Source organism: Hippopotamus amphibius, chromosome 7, assembly GCF_030028045.1.
Source record: "Hippopotamus amphibius kiboko isolate mHipAmp2 chromosome 7, mHipAmp2.hap2, whole genome shotgun sequence".
NCBI lineage: Eukaryota > Metazoa > Chordata > Mammalia > Artiodactyla > Hippopotamidae > Hippopotamus > Hippopotamus amphibius.
In genome coordinates, this window is record NC_080192.1 from 128,989,641 (window position 1) to 129,016,839 (window position 27,199).

The following is a 27,199-nucleotide window of genomic DNA, read 5'->3' on the forward strand; positions in this document are numbered from 1 at the left end:
TTATTTCACCCATTCTATCTTCCAACTCACTTATTCGTTCTTCTGCCTCAGTCATTCTGCTGGTTATAGCATCTAGAGTATTTTTAATTTCAGTTATTTTGTTATCCATTGCTGTTTGTTTTTCTGAGTTCTTATGAACTGTTTCTTGGACTTTCTCTATTTTGTTATCGACATTTTGTATCATTTTTACTATCATTACTCTAAATTCTTTTTCAGGCATTTTTCCTATTTCCTCTTCATTTATTTGGTCTTGTGGGGTTTTTTCCTGCTCCTTTGCCTGCATGGTGTTTCTTTGTTTCCTCATGGTTGTCCAAACTTTTGGGGTTGCTTGTCCTGCAAATTCCAAATTTGTCTCCTATTAGCTACATGATTCTTCTAAGTCGCTTGACCTCTCTGAGCACAGTCTTATCTCTGGAATGCAGAGAGTACGTGGAGGACCGGGAAGAACCGAGGAGAGGGAGCGCAGCAAGTATTCTTTTACATAACCACAGTGTAACTATCAAAATCAGGATATTAATATAATATTACATTCTAATCAACAGACTTTATTTAAATTTGATAATTCTTCCGCTCATGTCCCAATCCAGGACCACATATTGCACTTGCATTTAGTTTTTTGGTTTTTTTTTTTGCTTTTGGTTTTCTTTCTTTTAGTTGTGGCACACAGGCTTAGTTGCTCCCAGCACGTGGGATCTTCCTGGACTAGGGATCGAACCTGTGTCTCCTGCATTGGCAGGCAGATTCTCAACCACTGCTCCGCCTGCATTTAGTTTTCGTGTATCTGTATAGTCTCCTTTAATGTGGGAACAGTCTTTTAGTCTTTGTCTTTCATGACCTTGACATTTTTGAAGAGTTCACACCAGCTGTTTTGTAGACTGTCCTTCAACTTGGATATATCTGATGTTTACTCATGATTAGATTCAGGTTGTACATTTTTGGCAGGAATGTCACAGAAATGAGATGTCATTTTCACTGTATCATATCAAAAAGCATGTGATTTCAGTTTATCCCATTATTGGTGTTGATACTATGATCCCTTAGTTTATGTGATGTCTGCCATGGTTCTTCACTATAAAGGTATAATTTTTTCTGCTTTGTAATTAATATCTTGTATGTAGAGGGAGATACTTTGAGACTGTGTAAATATCTTGTTTCTCACTGTATCTTTGCCCACTGGTTTTAGCATCTCATTGTTAGTTATCTGTTGCTGCTTAACAATATTATCATGGATTTAGGAACTTAAAACAACACACATTTATGGTCTCAGCTTCTGTGTGTCAGCAGTCTGGACATGGCTTTACTGGGTTCTCTGCAAGGCTGCAGCCAAAGTGTTGGTTCTTATCTGAAGGCCTAGTTGGAGAAGGAACCACTTCTAAGCTAGGTGGTTGTTGGCGGGATTCAGATCCTCGGGGTTTATCAGAATGAGGTGCCTCAGTTCCCAGCTGGCTGTTGGTTAGAGGCTGCCCTGAGTTATTTGCCACCTGGGCCTCCCCAGCCTATATGTTTCCTCAGAGTCAGCAAGGGAGAGTTACCTTGCAAGGATACTGGAGTCACTGTTCTGCCCCCTCTGCTGTATTCTGTTGTTTAGAAGCAAGTCACAGGTCCCACCTACATCAAGGGGAGGGGATTACACAGGATGTACCAGGAAGTGATGATAATTGAAGGTCATTTTAGAGTATGTCCACCACAACTTCCACCGATAATACTTGCCTGCAGTGTGGTGGCCACATATGGTGATTTTCTAATTGCATCATTTCTTCTTTCTTAGTTGGAATTATACTGCAAAGAATTCTCCCCACTTATAGATTTGTCCATTTATTTATATTGGTATGAACTCATAGATTCTTCTCTAATTCTATGGGTTATTTCTGCTGTATTCATTTGTTTTATTGCTTAAGTAGAAAGTAGCAGTTTAATCCCTACACAAACAGCCTTAAGAGAAGTCTTTAGCTTGGGTGTCTAAACAGCTTTGTGGTCTAATGAATCATTTGTCAAATATACTTTAGATTAAAGGTAAATTTTAACATGTAAGCTATTCTGTCATAGGTTTGCAAAGCGTTTGTAATTCTACTTGAAAATATAGTTTGATGTAACAAACTTTTCGAGTTATCACAATGTCATGGTTGCTTTTATATTGATATTCTTCAAGGGAATAGCTAATTTTCCCTCTAAAGATAATTACTCTGTAATTAAAATGATTAAAAGTTTTGGTGATAATCGATCTAAACATACTCGTTCTAAAACCACTGGATCTTTTCAGCTTCTTCATCTGTGGCTTGCTCTTGATCTTTAAATGTTACGTATAGATATCCCCATTCTTTGCATTTGTGGGCATCTGTGACTGACTTTTTTTTTTGAGTGTGTCTCTTTTTGTACAATATTTGGTCAACAAACACTGCGATTCGGTGTGTCTTTTCTCTTCGGAAGTCATTCACTTCAATCTGTATATAGTCTCCCTGCTCTCTTACCTGCTGTTTTGTGTTGTTTTAAATAGAATGCCCTGTGACAAAGGAAGTAATTTTGAAAAAGAGCCTTACTCTCTTTCAGAAATTACATTGTTTTAATAATTTATTCATATTTTTGGACTATTTACTTTAATATTTTTGTAAAAATGATTCCTGATAACCAACAAAAGGTCAATCAGTAATAAAGAAAATGTACACTGGAAAAATATCTTGAAGTTCACTAACCAGAAATAACCATTTAATTGAAGAAACTAAGAAAATTGCTATGCTAATTTTTTCGGTGAAGATTATTAACGTACTTCATTTAGGATATGAATTCCTAAATAATCTCTGACGTTGAGGGGAAAGAAAATAGAAAAAAATCTGAAGGTGTGTTGTCATGTTTTAAATACAAGTTGAAAAAATAGAAAGTATTTGTGTTTCTCTTATATTCTTACTTTTTTTTCCTCTAAATATTTCTCCATTCCTAAATTTTTTAACTTCTTTGTTGGCTAGATTTAAGTTTATGGGTGGACTTTCCCTGAGTTCTTATGGGCTTAATACCTTTCTGTTGCTTCTTTGTTGGAATGACATCTTGGCTGGATATAATTTTTTTTACTGTCTGGTATTGAATATTGCTAAGAAAGCAGATGTTCCTTGCTTTACACAGGGCTTATCGGTCAGTTTTTACTGCATAACAGTCCCAGTTTCAGTGATTTATAAAAACAGATAGTTCCTTTTCTTCTTCATGTCTTTAGAGGAGCTGGCGGTCAGTTACTGTTGCCTAGGCTTGGCTCTAGGCTATGGGTCCTCTGTTCTCCTGGAAGCAGTGGCCTGCTCTCGTGGCAATCAGGAGTAAGTCAAACCATGCAAGCACATGTTAGCCTCTGTTTTTATCATTTCTGTTATCATTTCATTGATCAAGTCTTATGGCCAAGCCCAACATCAGTGGGGCAGGGAAATAAATATATTTACTGTAAGGTAGCATGATAGAGGAAGTGAATGATGGATTAAAAACAGTACTTCATTCTGCCACTTTTGCTTTTCATGCCTAGAACTCGGCTTGATTCTTGCTTAGTCCTTGAAGTTCAAGATTTAGAAAAAAAAATTAAGAGAAATATTATTTTCTCATTGGTGGGAGAGAGTTGTCACCTTTGAATATTCTCCTACAGTTTTCTTCTGCCTCCTTTTCATATCTCTGTCTGTATGAATGCTTTTGACCTAGATGTTTTGTCAGTTAAGATATTTTCAGTTGTAAATAACAGGAAATGCAATGTAAACTGGCTTAAACATTAAGGGAAATTAATCATGTGATGTGAGTGAAAAAACCTGGCAAAACTTGATCCAGGTGCTCCGGCAATTTGATCAGTATCTCCACTCTACTTCCTTCAGTTTTGTTCCATTTTTCATCAGGCTCATCCTTCATAGTTGCAGAATTACAGTTTGTAGGTCCTAGAGCCTGTATGCTTTGGGGTTTGAATATAGAAGAGGAGAGAATCTGCTTCCTGGAGCTTCAGTGAAATCACGTGCTATTGAATCTGGCTGGCCCACAGAGGATTCATGTGATAAAACTTTTTCATTACAGTATATGTAGTTGTAAATGGTATGTATTTAGGAGAAGTAATTGGACTGTATACAACATTGGCATGGCTTCCTTAAACAAGGTACATTAAGGCTGAAATCTGAAGAGTGAATTGGAGCTTACCAGGAGAAAAGGTGAGGGTTATCATTGCAAGCAGAATTATTAGCTAGTACAAAGGGCAAGAAGTCAGAAGAATTTTAAGTTACAAAACGGAAAGAAGGCTAGAGTAGGCCAGAGCCAAGAGGGTGTGTGTGTGTGAGGGTCAGAGCATTTTGATAATTCTGGACTTTATTCTAAGAACATTGTGATATCATGGATGAATTTTTAGCTGGGCAGAGATGACACGATCATACTTGTTTTTAAAAGGTCACTCTGGATTCAGAGTGGAGAATTGATGGGGTGAGTGAAGTTACTGTCACTTGAGATAGGAAGGGAATGCTGGAACACCATGAAATTGGAGTGGGAGAGCAAGTTGCTAAGGTAACTACCACAGTTACTGAATTGCTTTTCTGTGACATACACTTTGTATATGTAATTGAGATTCTGCACAAATTACAGAGTAAGTGGTATTCCCTCTGTTTCACAGATGAGAAAATTAAGGGTGTTTACAGCGACCTGCTCATGGCCACACTCAGATCTGAATTCAGACTGGTACGAATATATAAATCTGGCTCTTTTGGCCACACAGTGATGTCTCTTTTCATGAGTTATAATGTTTGTTTCCTCTGAGTGGGGTAATTACAGGCCTCAGGTCTTTCAGCCCTGCTGGCTACTGCTAAGGAACCACTTTTACTGCAGAGAGAATTAAATAAGGCTGTTGGCAGTATGACTGAAGTTACTTCTGTTCTTGGGCCTTGTGTATGAAACATCTTAATATGTTTCCTTCATGAGGTAGATCAGCATAAAATTATAGCACTGCACTTGTTCCTTTCCTTGAGAACCTCCCTCCACCCCCACCCCTGCTCCAGTCTCTTGAGCATGGACCAAAAAAATTGGAAGCTAAACTATCTCATGGTAGATATGGAATCTTTTGAGGTATTCTTGCTTCAGCTGCTTCAGGTGTCAGGACTTAACCTCATATTCTATTTACTTGACTTTATGTCAGTATTGATCTCAGTACCAGGGTTTTAACACTCATGTAGATGATGCCTGTTTCTTCAAGTTATTCAGTTTTTGTTATGTAATTACATCATTCTGGAGTGACTTCCCTTGAAGGTATATTCCTGCCATCATGAGTAGTGTAGCCTATTTTACTTCTCTGCCATTGCTTCATTATTCATAAAAATAAACTCTACAAATATTCTCTTGTTTTTTATATTTTCCTGAAGTCAAATCTAAATTTTTGTTTTAAATAGTATAGTGTTCTGTATTTCTTGTGGGTTTTTCAAAACTTTATTTCCTTCAAAGGAAAATTACACCAGATTTGCAAGGAAAATATGATGATGTCTGTATCTCTGTTACCACATCTTTTCACCAGATGTATGTGCCATTTACTTTCTTTTTATGGGTTTTACTGTAAGGGTTTTTTTTTGGTTTGTTCGGTTTGGTTGGGTTGGGTTGGGATTTTTTGTTTGCTTGTTTTGTGAGTTTTCTGTTCGTTTGTTTTGTTTTTTTTGGTTCTAGGTGCTAAGCCTAGAAGAGATTGTTTCTTTCCAAACTAAAGTACTTTATATATACAAATCTGCATTCTCTATTCCATAATTCCAAAATCCAAAATGCTTGAAAAGGTTTTTTTCAGCCTTTTGGTACCAGACCTCGTTTGTCAACAACACTTCTCTTGCAGCTGACGTGAAATTATTTGTAGTCTTTGTTTTTCCCACTTTAGCGTGAATATTCATGTGTTTCACTGTGCTTGGTTATGGGATTGCTGCCCCTAATCTCTCTGGTGATGTTACATAGTATATGGCATATCATGTTGCCTTTCTCAAATTCAAACAGATTTTTATGTCTGAAACATTTGGCCTTAAGTGTTTGGGGTCAGGGGTTGTGGACTTATGTCTGTATTGGTAGCAGTGGTTACAGCGTGCTGTGTCAGTTTTTTCCCTTGTCTATCTTTCCTATTAGACTTTGAACTGAGAAAGCTTTCCTCTTTGAACCCACAGACCCTAGTTTATTGAGTACTTAATAAACAGCACTAAACAGAGTGGGTACTTAATATTGAAACTGAATACCAAAAATTGGGTCAAACCTTTACCAGATAGGTTATTGAACTACAGATTATAGCATGTTTTCTTTTCACTTGATTATATGTTCTTTTTAAGCCGTCTTTTTCCTGTTCTGCTTGTCTTTTCTTTCTTACTGGAATCTTGGCTTTGCTACTTACTAAGCACTGTGTGATCTTGAACAGCTTAGTTAACACCTCAGTACATTCGTTTGTTCATTTGTAAAAATGGTGTAATAATTTTGCTTACCTCAAAGGATTGTTGTGAGGGCTAACCAGAATGCTTCCTGGAATTTAGCACTCCTTTTGCTGTTAATGTAGCTGTTATTGATTCATATCCTGTTGGTTACCTTACTAACATATGGTCAACCATTCTCTTATTGACTTTGAGGTCATTTTAGTGCTTTGACAGTTCTAACAATGCTGGAGTTAATCCTTGCTTATATGTCCGTAAGTCTCTGTGGCCTGATTTTTGTAGGATAGATTGAAGTGGGATTGTTGTATCAGTGGCCCCTAATATTTTTAATTTTATTGGATACTTATATGTTACTTTCCTAAGGCTGAATTGAGAAATGGGGAGAGGGGTAGCAGTTTTCAGTCCCACCAGCAGTCTATGAGTGCTCATTTTCCCATTACCTTAACAGCAATGGATTTTATCTATTCATTTTTTTTTTTAAAGTAATTGTAAACTCATGGGAAATTATAAAAATAGTCCTATATATACCTCACGCTGCTTCCTCCAATGGTAACGTCTTATATAATTATAGTACAATATCAAAACCAGGAAACTGACATTAGTACAGTACTGGTAGCGAGGACTTGAATGATCTGATTTCTCCGAGTCTGACCAATGGTGTCTCAGTTTCATTTGTTTTCCTTTAACCACTGTAAAGTTTGCGCAGCTTTTCGTGTATTCTGTTGGTCATTTATATTGCATGTTCATATCCTTTATCCATTTTTTCTAATTGGTTGTTTGTATTTTCCTAAAAGAAGCTCTCTTAGGACTGCTCATTTTTGTCTGCCATTTGTTTTGCAGTTACTTATTCCAGCTTTGTATGCTTTGTGTAGTTTTGTTAATGATATTTTTTTCCCTGCACAGAATTTTTTATTTTTATTTAGTTATTAAGGTTTCTTTTGTGGTTTGGGGTTTTTTCTCTCTTATGTAGAAAGATTGCTGTATCCTGTAGGTTATACTGTTTTCCTTCTACTTTTTATATTTTGGTCTTTAATTCATTTGGAATATGTTTTTTATATAAGCTATGAGAATTAAATAATTATTTAATTAATTATTAAATAAACTGTTTTATTTAGGACTCTTTCAGTTGCTTGTGACTTAAAACCTCAACAAAATTCCAAAGGTAGGGCTGGCTTAAGGCAAGGCTGGATACAGTGGCTAAGTAATATTGCTTTAAAAAAAAAATTGCCCTTTTCCTCTTTTCTCAGCTCTGCCTTTTTGGGTGTTGAATTTTCCCCTGTAATCCTTACCTGGTCCTTCCTTTCTCTGTCCTGTGTGTTGTTCCACCCAAATTCCAGATACTTCCCTCATGGTCATATGACTGCAAGTCTTAGGTATTATTTTCTCATACTGCTCAGGGGAAGAGAAAGACTCTCACCACAGGTGACCATGTCATAACTCATTCTTCTTCCTGCTACACAGAGATAGTACTTTTTACATGTATTATGATCTGTTTCTGTATTTTCTATTTTGTTCCACCAGCAGTCTATAAGAGTGAACATTTGCCTGTTTGTCTTGTCCCAGAAACACGTTGCTTCAGTAGTAGTGGCTTAGAGTACATTTTAACATCTTCTTAAGCAAATCTCCCATCGTTTATTTCCCAGAAATTTCTTGGCAATTTTTATATATTTATTTGATACAAACTGGTGGGTTTTGACTGCGTAACTGAAAATCAACCTGGGGATACTCATCGTTTTCTTTTGCAAAAGGTTTTTCTTTATTTTCGGTGTTGTCCTCCATCTTTTCAATTTTTGACCCTCAGCACATTCACAGTACCGAAAAACAGTGGCCCTGCTCTCCGCCACAGAGAGCTCTTATCTTAGGTACCCAAGACATCTGGCAGTCTCTTCTAGTAGGCTTCTTTGGGTTATTGAGTAGTACCAGCAGAGAACTGAGAGGGAGATCTGGAAATGTGCAAATAAGTTGCCTTATCCCTCAGGTATTATAAGTTGTATTCTTTTTGTTTTTGTTTTAGTCTTTTTTAATTTAAGGATGCCGCATATCTCCATTTATATTACTATAGGAAAATGAGATTGGTTACAATTAGAAAGGAAAATGATATATGTATGTTTTCTACAGATAATTTATTATATACCTAAAACTCTAGATAGAGTATGATAAATGTATATTAGAATTAGTAAACTTATAACCACGTTTCTACATAGAAGATGAATATTACAAAGCCTGCTTTATGTCTTTTTAAGTGATCTCATGATAGGTCTAAATACAAGAGACCATTATAATATAAACAACTATGGAATCATTAGATTGTATACCTGACACTAATATAATGTTATATGTTGATTATATCTCAATTTTAAAAAAGAGACCATGGAAACATGTTCATTCCATAAGTCAGATTCAGTCTGGTGCAGCAGTATTCAGGGAGATTAGTATTGTTTATTTCTGTGTGTGTACTTTTTCTTCCTGGTTTTACTTGTGGACATTTAAGGCTTATCCTAAATGAAATATATTAAAAAAAATTTTAGCTTTATTGAGGTGTATTAACAAAATTGTAAGTGAAATAGAATCTTTACAGAATATATTTGTGATACTTCTGTGAGAGAAATTTTTCTTGACTGGAATGTTAGATGTTGAATTGGGATTAAGAAAATTGTTAGAATTTTTTTTTTCTTTTTAGATATCTGGGAATGAATTTTATATCCATTCTCTCCATGGCAGCCTGTACAGATTTATAGACTTTTTGTAGTTTATAAAATGTGTTTTTGTCAAATTAGTGTTGATCAGTTAATTTTATCTTAATTCAGTGATACATAGGATATTCAGAGACAGAAGCTAATTGTGTTCTCTTTCTCTCTCTCTTTTTTTTGGCAGTGGAACTTCCCCTCTTGCATGCCTAAATGCAATGCTGCACACAAACTCCCGAGGTGAAGAGGGCATCTTCTATAAGGTTCCAGGTAGAATGGGAGTATATACTTTGAAGGTAAATATTTTTGTTAGGGAGTCATTTTCAAAGCGAAAACAGGAAGCGACTGCATATAAATAATACTTGCATCATAGAGGCAGAATTCTGTTCTTAAAGAGCTTACTCTAAGGAAAAGGTAAAATTTTCAACCCTGTATCCAATATTTTTTTTTAATTAACCTGTAACTGTCTGTTGGTGGATTGGAGAAGTGACTTCATTTTTCATTCTTTGCCATAGTATTATTTTGAAAGGATGAAATGAAACTGACTTCCAGTGACTTTTTAAAGGGCCTTACATCATTTAAATAATAATGAGTGTTACCGTGCAACATACAACCTTGAAGCTTTATATTACTTTCTCATTTAATTCTCCATTACAATTCAGAGTTGTGGTTATTATTCCTTTATTATAAGGGAGAAAGTCGAACTTGAATTTTCTTGCCCAGTGTTGGCCAGATAGTGTCAGAACCAGAACATGAACCCAGATCTGACTGAATTCCCATGTTCTTTTACCATAACAGGCTTGCTAATTTATAATTCATACACTTAAATGGGACCTTGATGTATTAGTGTCCTTTTAGTTACAAACAGAAAAACCAACTCAGATGAGTTTGAGTAAAACAGAGAATTTGTTAGTTCACATAACTGGAAATTCTAGGGAAACTCAGGGATGGATTTCTCTGCTTTCTTTTAGCTTCATTCTCAGGCAGGCCCTCTCCTCATTGTGCATGACTTCACTCCCAGCCCTGACTCTGCAAGCTTTAAGTTTGGAGAGGAGTCTCAGGAACTGAAGCAGGAGCCCGTTAGTAGTTCTGTAGTGGCTTCATTGGTTTGGCTTGGCCCATGTGCCTAACCAGAATGATCGCCAGTTGCCAAATGCATAGACCACTGATTGAGCACTCTTAAGTTCATGATCACCCTTGATGTGAGGGTGTGGTTAAGCCCTCTTGAGCCAGATGAATTGAGGAAAGGGTTGTTTCCTGAAGGGAATTTGTCAGAAGAAGGAGAATTAATGCTTGGCATGCAGTGACTGTGTCCATCTGTATGTGGGACTTTATCCCCTCTTACCTTTTTAGCTTTGGCTATAGTCATCACTATGCTCAGTGGTTGCGTGTAGCCCACTAACATTAGAAAGATCTAATTTACCCATCATACCTCCTTTTAAAATACCTTGTTGAACTTCCTGGGGTTACAGGAATCTAGTCCCACATGGAGCTTTCCGCGTCTCTTTTAGGTTTTAGCTCTTCTAGAACTTCCATACTGTTAATAACGTTCATTAAATGCCTGTTCTATACTGGACATTGTGGAGGCTGTAAAGAAGAATAAATTATGATCCCTGATCTCTTGAAGCTCACATAATTACTGAAATAATTGCATACTAACAAAATGTACTATTCTATAAAGTGCTGTGATAGCATAGAGAAATAAAGATTAATCTTGAATAAAGGGATCTAGACGTTTTTGTTTGTTTTTATTTCTGTTGTTTTAAAGTTGTAAAATTTGAGTTGAACTTTGGCAGATAAATAATGGGAGAAAGGGCCTTCCGGGACAAGGGAATAGTTTAAGCAGAGGCACAGATAAAAGGATTCAGAATGGATATAAAAGTAAATTGGAGTGGTCAGACTATAATCTGTGTGTGGGCTATTGTGGTAAGGAGTCAGGATGGGGTAATTGTTAGGTGAAGAACAAACTTTGGAGGCTTTTGAAAACCTGACCGAGCAGTTAGAGAGGAAGGAGGGAGGGTGGGTCTGTGTTGAGGAAATGGCAGAAGTTTTGGGGAGAATAGGGTGATCAAATCCATGTTTAGGAAGATAATTCAAGTAGGGTACACTTAAGAGTAAAGCAAGAAAACTTGTCAAAATGATGGTTATGATTGTTTGGAAGACATAACTGACCTGAACTGTGAGAGTGGTAAAAGAGATGGAGGCAAGGAAGATTAGAGAAATGTAAACTATTTGGAGTGGGTAAAAGAAGGGGTGCAGCAATTCTAAGATTTGGGGCATGAGTCAATCCTGGAGGGATCACAAGTTTAAGAAGATAGTTATATTTGTATTTAAAGTACTTGTTGAACTTACAGATCAAGAGGTCTGGTTGGCAACTAACTCTATAAAAGTTTCCTATAAAAGTATTTTAAAGGGAAGGATAGAAAAATAAGGGATATGTATTTTAAGAAAGTGTATAACATGTGAAGTGGCACTAGAGTGTAAACATAAGTGGGAAAAAACAGTTCCTTAATAGATCAGAGGTTACTATCTTAACTATAATGTCAGGAGTGCCAGTTGTAGGTAGGAGGGTCATGTGTCAGGATTATTTTTTATCTGATAATAAAAATAAATTATGTGGGAAAACAAAAACTATATTGAGAGGAAAAAAGAATTATCCATAGTTTTATAACTTAGAAATAACATTCACTAATGTGTTTAATTATATGTGTATGTCTTATATACTGTATAAATACATAGTAGCTAATATTTATTGAGCCCTTATCATATGCCAGGCACTGTTCTAAGTATTTTATATTTATTAGCTCATTTAATTATAGAATGATCTTTTAAGGTAGGTACTATTACCCCATCTTATAACAGGGAAACTGAGGCATGAGAGTTTAAGACTTTGACCCAGGCTGCATAATTAGGAGAAGATAAAGCCAGAATTCAAACCCCCACTAACTCTTAATTTCCTAGTTCTTGATCTTACAACTACCCTGTTATATCTCTCACATACTGTGGCTGACACAGGTATCCTTTCTGATTAGCATTCTCACTGTCCAATGCAGAAACCAAAGATTCATGTGATTTTTTTTTTTTTTTTTTAATGATTCCTTTTGTATTTGACTCTTGCTACTTACTAACCAATTTTTGGAACCAATTAGATTCAAATAATGTGCTGTCTCTTGCTATCCAGACACGTAACTGAATTTACAATACATAATGGTACTTATATACATACAAAATATATGTATTACATGGATGATGGATGTACATACATGTAAAAAAATTGTTATTATATAAATTTTATCCTGAACATTTCATCATTTACCTGGACTTATATATACCAAGTTTTTGTCTAATTTAAGCCTCTGTGTTATGCCTACATAAGATTGTCATGTATAATTTTTATCTTTGAGTATAGATGAAAACATTAGCTAATTTGACCCAAAGAAGAGAGATGACGGGAATTCAGAAATTATTGCTTTAATACTAAAAATTAATCAGCACAATTAAAAGTCACAACAATGCATATCAGAAATTTAATTCCTCTTTGCTGAAATGATAATGATTAATCCTAATTGGATTGCCTGCATTTTCAGAAAGATGTGCCGGATGGAGTGAAAGAGCTATCAGAAGGTTCAGAGGAAAGCAGTGATGGTCAGTCAGATTCCCAGAGTTCTGAGAACAGCAGCAGCAGCAGTGATGGTGGCAGCAACAAGGAGGGAAAAAAGAGCAGGTGGAAAAGGAAAGGTAAATCTGCCTGATCCCTTGACAAAGTACTGGATGCTGTAGGACAAACGCCCTTGTTAATAGTTGCTCTTTTTCCAGACCCCATGTCAGTTAGTCTCCTTCCCTCACCCGTTAGATCAGTGCTGTCCTGTGGAGTTTCCTGCTGTGATGGAAGTGTTCTACATCTATGCTGTCCAACTCAGCAAAGTAGCCACTAGCTACATGTGTCTTTTGAGCACTTGAAATATAGCTAGTGTGACAGAGGAACTGAATTTTTAATTTTATTTTAACTTAAATTTTAATAGCCACATGTGGCTAGTGGTCATCACATTGGATAACATGGCTCTAGGTTGTACCTGGGTTTACTTTCAGCTCTTGGCTGCCCATAGCCTTTTTTAGGATGCTCTTATTTTATTTACTTTTTTAATGCTTTCTTCTAAAATTTGAGAATTTAATTGCTCTAACAACTGTCTCCTTACTAGGAAAAGAATGCTTTTCATTTCTGCTGGCAAAGACTAAATTTAGTCTGCTGGTCTTTGCTCTCATCTTCTGCTTGGTTTCTGCTTCATAGCTTATCCAAAAACTTTCTTTAGGGAATAACATCTTTGTCGCTGCAGCTTCCCTGGGATGAATTTTCCACTTAAGGATACATTTTATTACCTGTTCTTGCCAATTATTTGTAGCTTCTTGTTAAAGAGTCTTTTTGCAGAGGGCAAATCATTTTTACCCCAATTATTGATAACTTTAGTCATACATGGCAGGGCAAATTTTAAGCCAGCTTATGCTGGTTCCTTTATAAGGACTGATACAGTGATATTCCAGAGCAAAATAGACGTCTAGAGTTTCCCTAGCTTGGATGTCCTCTTAGGTTTGAGTTACTGGTGAGTGGTCTTTGGATCTAGAAGTTAGAGTTATGCTTGTTGGAATACTTGACTCATTAATTTTAAGTGCCTCTAGAACTGTTGATTTTGAGCTATATCAGAAAAATCATCTGATTTATTATCATTTCTGTGTTAATGTATGTGCTACTGCTGGAGAAAATTTCGGTAATTGGTGGTATTATCTGTGTTCTCTCATACAGCTACTACACATACAAATTTGGGCAAATTTTGAAACCAGAGGATCTTAGCTTTAAGATCACAACTACTTAGAGAGCAGCCCAGACGTCATGTGTTAGGAACAGAGGGAATAAAGGCAAGGCAAGGTTGGGACCTGTGGCCAGTGTTCTTGATATATATTTAAAGTAATCCCTGTCAATAGTGAAAATAGGTGTGCCCAGGACCTTACATTTCTCAGAGTCTAATAGAGACTTTTTTTTGTTTGTTTTTTTGGGGGTACACCAAGTTCAATCATCTGTTTTTATACACATATCCCCGTATTCCCTCCCTTCCTTGACTCCCCCCCACTCGTGTCCCCCGAGACTTTTTTTTTTTTTTAAAGGATGGAGGCAAAAGTATTAAGGGCTCTGTCTCTCCTCTGCTTCTCCCCAGTTAAAATTTTTCTTTTTAAGTTCGGGAATTGTTGATCTAGGGTTAGGAACCAAGCCAAGTCATCGGGCAAGAGAAACAGCTAGATTCATAATTTCTGGATGTGGCTGGAAACAGGGAAATCAATTAACCAATTAAAGGAGGTCAAACTAGTAAACTGGGAACAAAATCATGATTGTGGAGGTCTTTGATTTTCAGTAGCTCATACGCTGCAGTAGCTGTTTTAAGTAGTGGTTGTTACATGGTTGTGAAAGGCTATCTCTAAGGTGAATGTATTGTGATAGAAGAGGATCTAAAATAACAGTAGAACCCCATTGTCAGTAGCTTAATGGGTAAATTAAAATAGCATAACCTTGCCCCACACTCGGCATAATAAAAGATATTAACAGCAAGGTAATAGCAAATTCAAAATTGTGGTCCACATAAATTATTTTTGAACTGCCTCTGATTCATTCTTCTAGAAATCGTCACAATGTTGAATACTTAGCTCAGTTTACGTTAAGATGAGATGTTCAGTAAAGGTCTTTACTGATTGTAGCCTATTAAACTGAGAATAGGATGAGCTTTATGTGGTGTTTGGAAGGTGGGATGAGAGGTACACAGGATGTGTGGAATTCACATTTACTCTTGCAGCTCTGATAATCTTCAGAAATGGATAAATGCTAAGCTAGCAATAATGAAGAATGATTTAGTCTCATAGGATGTGCTTCTCTCATTCATGGGCCATGCATATGGCATAGGCATAGAAATGTAAACTTTCAGGCTTATATTATATATTTATGAATGTTTTCATAGTCCATGCACATTAAAGTGGAAAACGTGTAGTTAGCAGTGATAGTAGCAGCATGCTTCAAAACAGTTCTCAGTTGCACTTATTAATAAAGGTAAAACAAACAAAGTATGCCTATTCCTTTTTCTTATTGAGGGCTTTTACTCTCAATCTGACATCACTTTATTTCAAATGCATTGTAAGACAGGAAGAACACTGAGATAGTATCAAAACCCACTTCCTTTTATGTACAAAAATAAAGAGCTCTGACAGCAAAACTGATACTTCTAGTTGGAAATCGATAGAAACTCTCTTGATAAAGGTATACCTTTTAGCTAGATAGGGACAGAGAATAGAACTTTGAAATTCAGTCCAGTGTTAAAACTAGTTTATTGATTTCTGTGTAAAGTGGAAGAACTTAGAAGTTTGTAGTTCTGGTTCCTAATTTCCAGACAGGAAACAATGTTCAGAGAAGAGCTTTATGGAATTCCAAGCCAAGGTAAGATGGAATAACACCAGAAAAATGATTTAAATCAACTTTTTCTGTTGCTTTTTTTGTAGGATCATAGCCAAATGAAGTCTGCCTTTTCCCTAAAATATAAATATTGCAGCATGAAGCAACTGCAAAAGTATTGTTTTTATCTTCTGATAAAGTTTTGTTAAATTTTGGTCTGCTTTCACAATGTCTTAAGAAAAAAATTAAGTGAAATTTGCTTTTTCACCTATAAGGAGTTACTCATTCTTTCCAGGAACATGAGCTAGTGTTAATTTTACTGCTTGTTCAGAACTACGTTAAATCAGGAATTTGATACATAGTGTGTTTGGAGTTAAAATACCATAGACCTGTCTAACAGCATTTATATATGTGTTAAGTTACTGAATGTTAATAATTATATACAGAAATGTCACCTTTAAAAAGTATACTGGAGAGAAAAACTCCTTTGGGCAAAGTTAACTTATGTGGTGAGAGACCTTTGGGAGAGATGCTCTTTTCTCCTCTGGGGTGATTAATGTCTGAGTTGGAGATTTTAGCTTTGTCAGCTATACTGCTAGGGCTTGGATAGTTAGGGTACCCAGAAGCAAGGGAAGTTGTTCAGGTGTGGCCTCTTCATCTTTGATTAGGGGACTGTTTGAATATAACCAGGAGCCACAGCCTGCCCAGTTTGGAGTAGACTGCACTTGGTGTAAGGAGAAGGGATTTAGAACTAAAATGGTTTGTTACTTCTGGAAATAAAATTCCTGTAAAGAAAGACTGTTGTGAAAATAAAAACTCTCCCTTAAGAGAAGGATTGCTATTTTTTGACCATGAAAACAATTTGGGGAACTTCAGTTGTTATCAGTCTTTCAACTACTAATCCTTCAACTGTATAAAACTCAGTTTCAATTTTGATATTACTGCTCTATTATTTCTGATAGTCTGATACTTCAGAGGGTCCCCTTGAATGTCTTCAGGAGAAAATAAAATACTAAGTCAGAGATTATTTACTAAAGCTTTTAATTCAAATGCATCTAGTAAGAATAGTCTGTTACCCTTTTGACCTTGTTCAATATGATAATCATTTGTTGAAATGGAAAATTCCCAATGCTGTAATATATCTGAAAAGTGGTACCTTCTGATCTTATACTCAGTGGATGGAACATATGTATCCAACAACCTGAAACTATTTCAGTAAACTGTGTAAAACTTCAATGGATATATGTATAAATACAGCTGATTCACTTTGGTGTACCTCAAAAGCTGGTACAAGAGTTGTAAAGCAATTATATTCCAATAAAGAGCTTAAAAAAAAAACTTTAATGAGCCTCAGTTCTAAAATTTGTTTCAACACTACCAAATGTACAATAGATGGCTAGTAGGAAGCTGCCGCATAGCACAGGGAGATCAGCTTGATGAGTGGTGATGACCTAGAGGGGTGGGATAGGGAGGGTGGGAGGGAGGCTCAAGAGGAAGGGGATATGGGGATATATGTATACATATAGCTGATACACTCTGTTGAACAGCGGAAACTGGCACAACAGTGTAAAGCAGTTATATTCCAGTGAAGAGCTGAAGAAAAATAAGTAAATAAAAATTTGTTTAAAATGTTTTTCTGAAAACACTTAAATTTAAGTTTAAGAGGATTTCTCTACTAGGTGGCTGCTTGGTTTTTGCATGTGACAGTTTTTGTTTTTAAATCAAATAATGAGTGGTTTTGATTAGAACATGTTAATCTTTTGTTATGTCTATATGTTTATATGAAAGCAGACATTTTTTATTTCTAATCAGACACTAAATAAGCTCTTAAATGGGTGTTTTTGACTCTGTTGGGTGGTCCACATTGGAGGACTAGTAGTTTAGGATATAATCTTGTTTAAGCCATTAGTTTATTTGCAAAACCAAAGAGTTCTAAACTCTTTGTTTTTCAAGATTTTTTTGACTCTTTTTGGCTCATCTCATTTCCATATAAATTTTAGAATCAGCTAGTCAGTTTTCACATGTTCCCTCTCCCATTAACCTGCTAGGATTTTGATTGGGATTGCATTAAAACTATACTTCAGTTTGGGCTCCATTTACATTTTTAAGCCTTTCAGTCTATGAAAGTGATATTACTGCATTTTCTGCAGTTTTCTTTCGTTAATGTCATATAATTTTCTTTGTAGTGGTCTTATACATCTTTTATTAGATTTATTCCTTCACATTTTTTATTCTATCATAAATGACTTTAAATTTTTTCCATTTCATGATTGTTTATTGCTGATATATAAAAATTCATATAGGGACTTCCCTGGCAGTCCAGTGATTAGGACTCCACACTTCCACTTCAGGGGGCACGGGTTTGATCCCTGGTCGGGGAACTAAGATCCCACAAGCTGTGCAGTGTGGCCAAAAAACCAAAACCAAAAACAAAACAAAGCATATAGTTAATTTTTATAAGTGGATTGTCAATGTCTGTGAAGGGTTTAAGATTCTATCCTTTTTGTATGCCCAACAAGTTAGCCTTGTATTGAATTCATGCATGTTGACAGAAGATACAAAAACTCCTGGGTCAAAGAAAAAGGACTTTATTACTCACAGCAGGGCAAGCAGTGTGAACATAGCATTTTTCTTAAAAAATATTTATTTATTTATTTATTTATTTGGTTGTGCCAGGCCTTAGTTGCGGCAGGCTCCTTAGTTGTGGCATGCAAACTCTTAGTTGCAGCAGGCACGTGGGATCTAGTTCCCTGACCAGGGATCAAACCCAGGCCCCCTGCATTGGGAGCGCAGAGTCCTATCCACTACGCCACCAAGGAAAGTCCCAACATAGCATATTTGTTGTGTTGGTTCCTCTTTATCTCCAAGTCTTGCAGGGTTGATGAGATAATGGGCCCAGGTGCATGCTACTCATGCAATGGGTTTGTATCTTAGCCAAGGAACACCAAGGTTGAGGGGTTCAATTCCTCCCTCCCTCCTTCCCTTCCTCCCCTCCATTTTTATTGAGATATAATTGACGTACAACATTGCATATGTTTAAGGTGTACAGCCTAATGATTTGACTTACATATGTCGTGAAATGATTACAAGTTTAGTGAATATCCATCATCTCATATATTGAAATAGATACAAAATTAAAGAAATTAAAAATTTTTTTCCTTGTGATGAGAACTCTTAGGGTATACTGTTTTTTTTTTTAATTTTTTATTTGCTTATCTATTTATTGGCTGTGTTGGGTCTTTATTGCTGCACGCGGGCTTTCTCTAGTTGTGGCGAGCGGGGGCTACTCTCTGTTGTGGCGCGCGGGCTCCTCATTGCTGTGGCTTCCCTTGTTGCGGAGCACGGGCTCTAGGTGCGTGGCCTTCAGTAATTGCAGCACATGGGCTCAATAGTTGTGGCTCACAGGCTCTAAAGCGCAGGCTCAATTGTTGTGGCGCACGGGCTTAATTGCTCTGCGGCATGTGGGATCTTCCTGGAGCAGGGATCGAACCCTGCATTGGCAGGCAGATTCTTAACCACTGTGCCACCTAGGAAGTCCCTAGGGTATAATCTCTTAATTTTCAAATATAACATACAGCAGTGTTAATTACATTTATCGTGTTGTACATTACATCCCTAGTACTTATTTATCTTCTAACTGAAAGTTTGTACCTTTTGACTACCTTCATCGGTTCCTCCAACCTCTCCACCCATGGTAATCACAGATCTGACATTTTTTTCTATAGGTTTGTTTGTTTTTGAAGTACAGTTGACCCACAGTACTATGTTAGTTCCTGGTACAAATCATAGTGCTTCGATATTTCTGTATTTCAAAATGATAAGCATGATTGAGTCTAGTTATCCTGTCACCATACAAAGATATTACACCATTATTGACTGTATTCCCCATACGGTATATTATGTACCTGTGACATTTATTTTGTAACAAAGTTCTTACCTCTTAATCTGCCTTACCTATTTTTCTCTTCCCCTCACCACCCTCCCCTCTGGCAACCACCCGTTTGTTCTCTGTATCTGTGGGTCTTTTTCTGGGGTTTGTAGTTTGTTTGTTTGTTTTTTGGGTACAATGCACGACTTGCAGGATCTTAGTTCCCCAACCAGGGATTAAACCTGGGCCCCGGCAGTGAAAGTGCCAGGTCCTAACCACTGGACTGCCAGGGAATTCCCATTCTGTTTCTGTTTAGTTTTGCTTGTTCATTTGTTTTGTTTTTTAGGTTCCACATATAAGTGAAATCATACAGCATTTGTCTTTGTCCTTTTGACTTCATTTATTATAATGCCCTCTGGATCTATCATTGTTGCCACACATGGCAAGATCATTCTTTTTTATTGCTGAGTAACATCCCATGTTGTGTGTGTGTGTACGTTCGTACGTACGTATCACGTCTTCTTTATGCATTCATATATTGGTGAGCACTTAGGTTGCTTCCATATCTTGGCTGTTATCAATAATGTCACAGTGCACATAGGGTACATATATCTTTCCTAATTGTTTTTGTTTGGATAAATACCCAGGAGTGGAACTGCTGGATCATGTTGTAGTTCTATTTTTAATTTTTTGAGGAATCTTTTTGCTATTTTTCCATAGCGGCTGCACCAGTTTATATTCCCACCACCAGTACATGAGGGTTCCCTTTTCTCCACGTCCTCGTCAGCACTTGTTACTTGTTATTTGTTGTCTTTTTGATGATAGCCTTTATGACAGCTGTGAGATGATAAATCATTATGGTTTTGATTTGCATATCTCTGATGGTCAGTGATGTTGAGCATCTTTTCATGTGCCTGTTGGCCAACTCTCTGTCTTCCTTTCAATGCTTTTAAATAGTAAGTGGAAGAAGCCTACTTCGGGAAGAGTTATTGCCTTCTCTCAAAGTTGCTGACTGTAAATACAACCCAGGTAAAGAGCATTCAGGGACTTGCATCCTTGGCATGCCCAGCAAGTACTTGTAGCAACACTGAGGGATGGGGTGGATTGCCTTTCCCAACACTGATACTATATCCAGCAACATTGCTAAATTATTATTTTTGAATATTTAAAAAAATTTTTTTATTTGATTTATCTTTGATTGTGTCGGGTCTTAGTTGTGGCATGCGGAATCTTTGTTGAGCGTGTGGGATCTTTCGCTGTGACGTGTAGGCTTCCCTCTCGTTGTGGCATGCAGGTTTTCTCTTCTCTGGTTGTGGTACACAGGCTCCAGGGACATGGCCTCTGTAGTTGTGGCATGTGGGTTCCAGAGTGCGTGGGCTCTGTAGTGTGCAACATGCAGGCTCTGTAGTTGAGGTGTGTGAGCTCAGTCATTGTGGCATGGGCTTGTTGCCCCGTGGCATGTGGAAACTTAGTTTCCTGACCAGAGGTCAAACCCACGTCCCCTGCACTGTAAGGCAGGTTCTTTACCTTTCTTTACCACTGGATCACCAGGGAAGTCCCTAAATTATTTTTTAATCTACTTTTTTAAAAAACAGTTTATTTATTTATTTATTGGCTGCATTGGGTCTTTGTTGCTGCAAACAGGCTTTCTCTAGTTGCAGTGAGTGGGGGCTGCTCTTCATTGCGGTGCATGGGCTTCTCAGTGCAGTGGCTTCTCTTATTGCGGAGCACAGACTCTTGGCACTCGGGCTTCAGTAGCTGTGGCTTGAGGGTTCAATAGTTTCGGCTCATGGGCTCTAGAGCACAGGCTCAGTAATTGTGGCACACAGGCTTAGTTGCTCCGCAGCATGTGGGATCTTCCTGGATCAGGGATCAAACCTGTGTCCCCTGCATTGGCAGGCGGATTCTTAACCACTGCACCACCAGGGAAGTCCCTACTGGTTTATATATAGATTTATTCTTAGGATTGTCCACATACACAAACATGTGATTTATGGGTAGTCACAATTTTATTTTTTTGCCGTGTTATGCTGGCTAGGGATTCCAGTAAAGAGTGACATAGAAGTGGTAACATCAGTCATTCTTATCATTCTCTATATTTATAAGGTAAAGTTTTAAATATTATGCCATTTTAAGAATGAATTTGACGGAAGTAGGTTATTATAGACATTCTTTATTAGATGAAGTTAGTTTCTATTTGTAGTCTTAAGAGATTTTATAATGAACAGATGTTGAATTTTATCAATTGTTTCATCTACTATTTACGTAGATATACTTTTTCCTTTATTCTGTTAATGTGGTAAATTATGTTGGAACTCTCATGTATTGCCGGTAGGGGTATAAATTGGTACAACCACTTTTGAAAACTGTTTCTTGGTATATAGTATAGTTGAACATGAATCAGAATCACCTGGAGACCTTATTATGACCAGATTTCTAGGTCCCACCTTCAGAGTTTCTGGTTCAGTAGATCTGGGCTGGAATCTAGTAATTTGCATTTCTAACAGATTTTTAGATAGTGAAGGTTTTGTTCTTGATACAGCACCTTGGAAACCACTGGTTACGACATTGTAGTAATAAGAACAAGAGACTAGGAATTACCAAAAATACTCATCAGAGTCCAGTTGAAGAAATTATGGTACATCTGCACAGTGGAGTTTTATACAGGTTTTAAAAGGAAGATCTCTATGTTCTGTTCTTCAGGGTATGTTATATTGATTATATTTTAAAAATCAAGAGTGTGGACAGTTTCTAGTACCTGATTTTTTTTTTTTTTTTTTGCTTGAAGAAATGAGTTAACATATTAAAAAAAATACACACACACACAGTGTTTTCACCAAAATAAAAATGCAAATAATAAACAATGGAAGGATAAAAACTAGTATAAATTATTTCCTATAAGGGAAAGGAGGTAGTAATAAAGTTGTGTAGACTGGGGAGGAAACTAGACTTATATGAAAGTAGCTTGTTTTATAGCTTTATATAATTAAAACAATTAAAAATTTTAAATGCACTTTCTAGAAATATCAAACAACTTAAACTCAAGTATATGTCAAATTTGAACATAACGACATAGGTAAGTTACTATAGGATATATCTTAGGTGTGGGAGACCAGACGCAAAGAAATCTTAAACTGCCTTCAGTAGTGTTCTTTTCAGTAATTATATTGGTTCAGTTTCTTTGAAATTAGATCTGTAATAGAAAACAAGTTAAGATTACAGTGATGTTATTAGAATCCAGGATTATCGGGGAAGAAAAAGCAATAGAAATATAAAATCAGAAAAGTTAAGTGACAGTCCTGTACTCATAAATTCCAGTTTGGTATCTATGCATGAATTTGTTTAATTTTCTCCTTTGAAAAAATTATTTTTTTTCTAATCACTGAAAAGTTCTAGAACGAGTGGTAACCAGGTAGCATCAAGCACACCTAATGTGCAGTGTTTTAATATCGTTTTCAATAAAAAGGTATAAGGTCTCATTGGAGAAGTGGGTGCTCCAAGTCTGGGCAGAAAAATTATGCAAGATTTGCCTAGGACTCTTTCTGTGCCAGATAGCGAGGAAGTAGTTGGATACTGCTGGGGCCATGTCCCGAAGATGGTTTACAACTTGAAGGAGCTGCCACTACCCCAAAAGGGCACAATTTGAGTGCCAAATTTGTAGTAATTGCTAAAGATTTCAACATTTCAAATATGTAAACATCTGAGTTGATAATGATACTTAAAAAAATAAAATCAGTTTTAAGTGCTATATTACTTTTCTGAGGCTGCTGTAACAAATTACTGCAAACCAGGAGCCTTAAAACAACAGAAATTTATTTTCTCACAGTTCTAGAGGCCAGAAGTCTGAAGTCAAGGTGTCAGCAGGGCTGCACTCCCTACACAAGACTCTGAGGGAGAAATCTGTTCTGTGTATTTTCTAGTTTCTGGTGGTTGCTGGCATGCTTGCCTTGTGGCCACTTCCTCCAGTCACTGCCTCTGTCTTCATATGGCCTTCTCCTCTGTGTCTAAGGTCACTTCTCATTCGATTTAAGGCCCACTGGGATAATCCAGGGCAATCTGCTTATCTCAAAATCCTTAATTACATCTGCCAGGACTCCTTTTCCAAATAACGTAACAGTTCGGGTTCTGGGGTTAGGACATGGACATGACTCTTGGTGGCCACCACTTAGCTCACTACAAGTACTCATTCTGAGACTGTACAAAGGTTGTGCCCTTTACTAGCTGTGTCCTTTGTCAGGCTAATTAAATTTCCAGATAGGGAAAATTTAGATAATACCATCACAATATGCAGATGTTTATGTTTATTTATGTATAAATACATATCCTTGAAATTTTTTCATATTTTTATTTGCATAGGAAGATGTCAACAGCACTGCCAACCTAACTGTATTATTTCGTTTTCTCAGAGGGTAGAATTGGAGGAGATTGGGTGGGGGTAGAAAGAGAAGTTGTACCCATCTTAGAGGGTAGTTATAAGAGTTCAGTGAAATTCTGTTCAAATGAACCTAGCACAGCATTAGGCACATAGATGATGTTTAATTCATGGTTGCTCTAATAAAGTTATATGTCTTGGAGACAGTGAAGACACTAAAAAGAATTAAAAGAGATGAGTTTCTCAACATGTGTTTAAATCTTGTTTGCTGTTTGTAGTTCTGAACCTTTAATATTTAAAAGTTAGAGTGAAGTTTAAGTTTCATTGAAGTTGTGAGACCAGTACTTGGCATTAAGTCAACTCTGGGAGGTGTTCCTCATTGGTGGGTCCTGGAATTTTCTTGATTTATTTCAGTTGGCTTTGAGATGCGTTCATGAATTCATTTGTTAGAAAGGACATTTGCTTTAAAGGGAAACATTCCAAAGAGTTTGCCCTGGTAATTACAGATAGCTTTATTGTCTCTTTTCCAGGCTACAAAGTAGAGTTCTGTTTTCTTTAATGGGTCATTTAGGTTTGTTTGTTTTTTTTCTGTTTATTTTCAGACAGTTATTGGGGCAGGTGAGAACATGAATATTCTCAGATTTCTGCAAACCATTAAAAAGAAAGTAAATGTTAATATTAGTAGTTGTTAGCTTTATTTTCATGATATCCCTTTAAAAACATTGGTAAAATCAAAAAGACAGACAGTAGCAAGTGTTGATGAGGATGTGGAGAAATTAGAAGCCTCGTACATTTCTGGTGAATTGTAAAAATGGTGCAGCCATCTTGGCAGTCAGTTTAGCACTTCCTTAAAAAGAGTTTAAACATAAAGTTACTGAAAACAACAACAACAACAACATCAATTCCACTTTTAGGTGTGAACCCAGGAGAATTGAAAACATATGTCCAACGCAAAATCCTGCTAACTGGTGTTCATAATGGCCAAAAAGCGGAAGCAGCTCAAATGTCCATCAGCTAATGAATGACAAAATGTGGCATATGCATACAATAGAATATTATTCGATGATAAAAAGGAAGAAGACATTGATGCATGCTCTAACAGAGATGGGTCTTCAACGCATGCTAAGTAAAAAAGAGCCAGTCACAAAACAGCGCCTGTTGTATGATACCATCATTATGAAAGGTCCAGAATAGGCAAGTGCATAGGGAAAAAAATGGATTGGTGATTGCCTAGGACTAGGGGAGTAGGTTAGGAGATAAAGGATTGACAGCTAACCAGCACAGAGTTTTTTAGTGGGTGATGAAAATTGATTGTTACAATGGTTACACAACTTTGCAAATATATTAAAAGCCACTGAATTTTACACTTAAGGTGAATTGAATAGTATATAAATTACATCTTAGTGAAACTTATTTTTAAAAATTGGGAAACATCTAAGAACACTAGGATATGGGTTTTTTGTTGTTGTTGTTTCTTAACCATCTCAAGAATTATCCAGCTCCATTTTTTGAATTGTATATTACAATGAACTTTTTTTTTTTTAACACCACACTTAATGTATGTCTGTTCTTTCCCATATATAAACCTTATTATAAGGGTTGGGATACAAAGCTAAAGCTAACTCTGATAGATCGTCTCGATATTGTCCACTGTTGTCCTCTTTAAATGTTGTCTACTGTGCATTCCTTTTTTAGAACATCTGAGTGTCCACTGAAATGCCATACTCCAAAACTTATGTGAACCATGCTTCTACATTTCTGTGTCAGGTAGCTACCTACCAGCATACTTTATATGGTATTTTAAGGCTTGTTAGCCATACCTTGAGATGCCATTTTGCTATCCACGCCCTTTCAGTCCAGTTAGTTTGAGAGGAGAAAGCGTTAGTAACATGGGACTCTTCGAGAGTCATCACTAGCAGTAGTGATTATTATTTTATTATTTTTATTATCAAGGGGTCTGAATCAGCAATTTCTTTGTTATCTTATATCGTAAGTAATACACTGTTGAACTTTATAGAACATAAAGATCTAATTGCCATTTGTTATAAGAGGTATAGGCCCTTGAAGGGAAAACCCTCAGTCACATAATATTAAGGTTTGACTCAGCTCTGATGAGGCATAAAACAGCTAATGGTGAAGTAGAGAGTGGTCACATCCTGTGCAAACCTACACCAATTCCATCAGCGAAATCCTAAAGTACCCTTTCACACAGGTAGACCTAAAACTTGATATAAGAGATGAGGGAACATAAAAATTAAAGCTATGGTAGAGTGTTTGAGGTGGAATGGCATTATTGCCTTCATTTTAAAGATAGGGAAAACTGGAACCCAGGGCCCTTCCACAATATCATGTTGTTATTAGATTTACATTAAGAACGTACATACTGTCCAACAGGCTTTAGCATCTTTTCTGAGTTTTATCTTAGTTGATGACTCATGATTTACATTGTTTCCTGCTTCTTCAGTCAGTTCTATTGAAAACCTAAAGAATGGAAAGTAACGAATACTAACACCCATCCCTTCCCCATCCTATCATCCTTCACTAGAGCTTTCTGAGGAAATAAACTGAAAAGGGAGGCTGTTTGCAGTAGAACTCCAAAAAGAAGATCCTTCCCCAAAGTGTTGGGTCACAGTTCTTAATACAGGTAGCAGCATATGATTGGGGAAGGAATGGTGCTTGATATCAACTCTGATAACAAAACTTTTCATTGTCATTCTCCCCATCCCCAGTATCGTCTAGACTGTCACAGCCATCCTCTCCTCAGTCAGGCTGCCCATCACCCACCATTCCAGCAGGTAAAGTCATTTCTCCGTCACAGAAGCACAGCAAGAAGGCACTAAAGCAGGTAATCATGCTATTCTGTTTATCAGAAGTATAATCTCCTACATTAAAAATGCATGATTCTGGCAGTCAATAAAAATTTCTTGAAAGGACGTTAAGGAGAAATTTTGTACAGTTTCCCAATTTGTATTTAATAATTTATGCGCCTCTGTATTATAGGTTTATGGTAGGTACTCTTTTTATCACATTTTAAAAGTTCCTCATTAGTTTCCAGTTAGCGGTGTGGGGGCGTAATTATGAGTAAGGTATAGAATTTTTCAGGTTGCATTTCTTCAGCATTTATGAAGATGATCAAGTAGCTTTTCTTTTTAAGTCAACCAATATATAGAATTCCAGGGCTAGACTTCCTAGTGTTAATGTATTGTCAGCTGTCTGGAATAAACCCTATAAGTTTGTTACATAATTTTTAATATATTAGGAATTTTCTTTTTTAAGATTTTAGCTTGAATTTTGTTATTTTCTTGTACCATCCTTGTGCACTTTTGGAATCAGGATTGTGCTTATTTAGCATCTAAAATAAATTGTATAGCTCTCTATATTTTTCTGATTTTTAGAAAAAATCATAGAAAGTATTTTTCCCTGAAACTTCTGCAAATCTCACTTTTACAGCTGTTTGCCTAG

The 27,199-nt window shown here is 36.6% G+C and overlaps 1 protein-coding gene across 7 annotated transcripts in view; it reads left to right on the forward strand.

Moving 5' to 3' along the window:
* The window catches only part of ASXL2 (ASXL transcriptional regulator 2), a 147,173-nt gene that overhangs the window by 84,397 nt on the left and 35,577 nt on the right, over nt 1-27,199 (forward strand). For 4 of the 7 annotated variants that reach the window (XM_057741182.1, XM_057741183.1, XM_057741186.1 and 1 more), the window contains exons 3-5: nt 9,258-9,366; nt 12,658-12,808; nt 26,467-26,582. In XM_057741182.1, the coding sequence (XP_057597165.1) occupies nt 9,258-9,366; nt 12,658-12,808; nt 26,467-26,582 (376 nt within the window). Of the gene's footprint in view, nt 1-4,612; nt 4,678-9,257; nt 9,367-12,657; nt 12,809-14,340; nt 15,543-26,295; nt 26,382-26,466; nt 26,583-27,199 lie in introns of those variants that run through there. The other 3 variants (XM_057741184.1, XM_057741188.1, XM_057741189.1) reach the window with 3 other exon arrangements.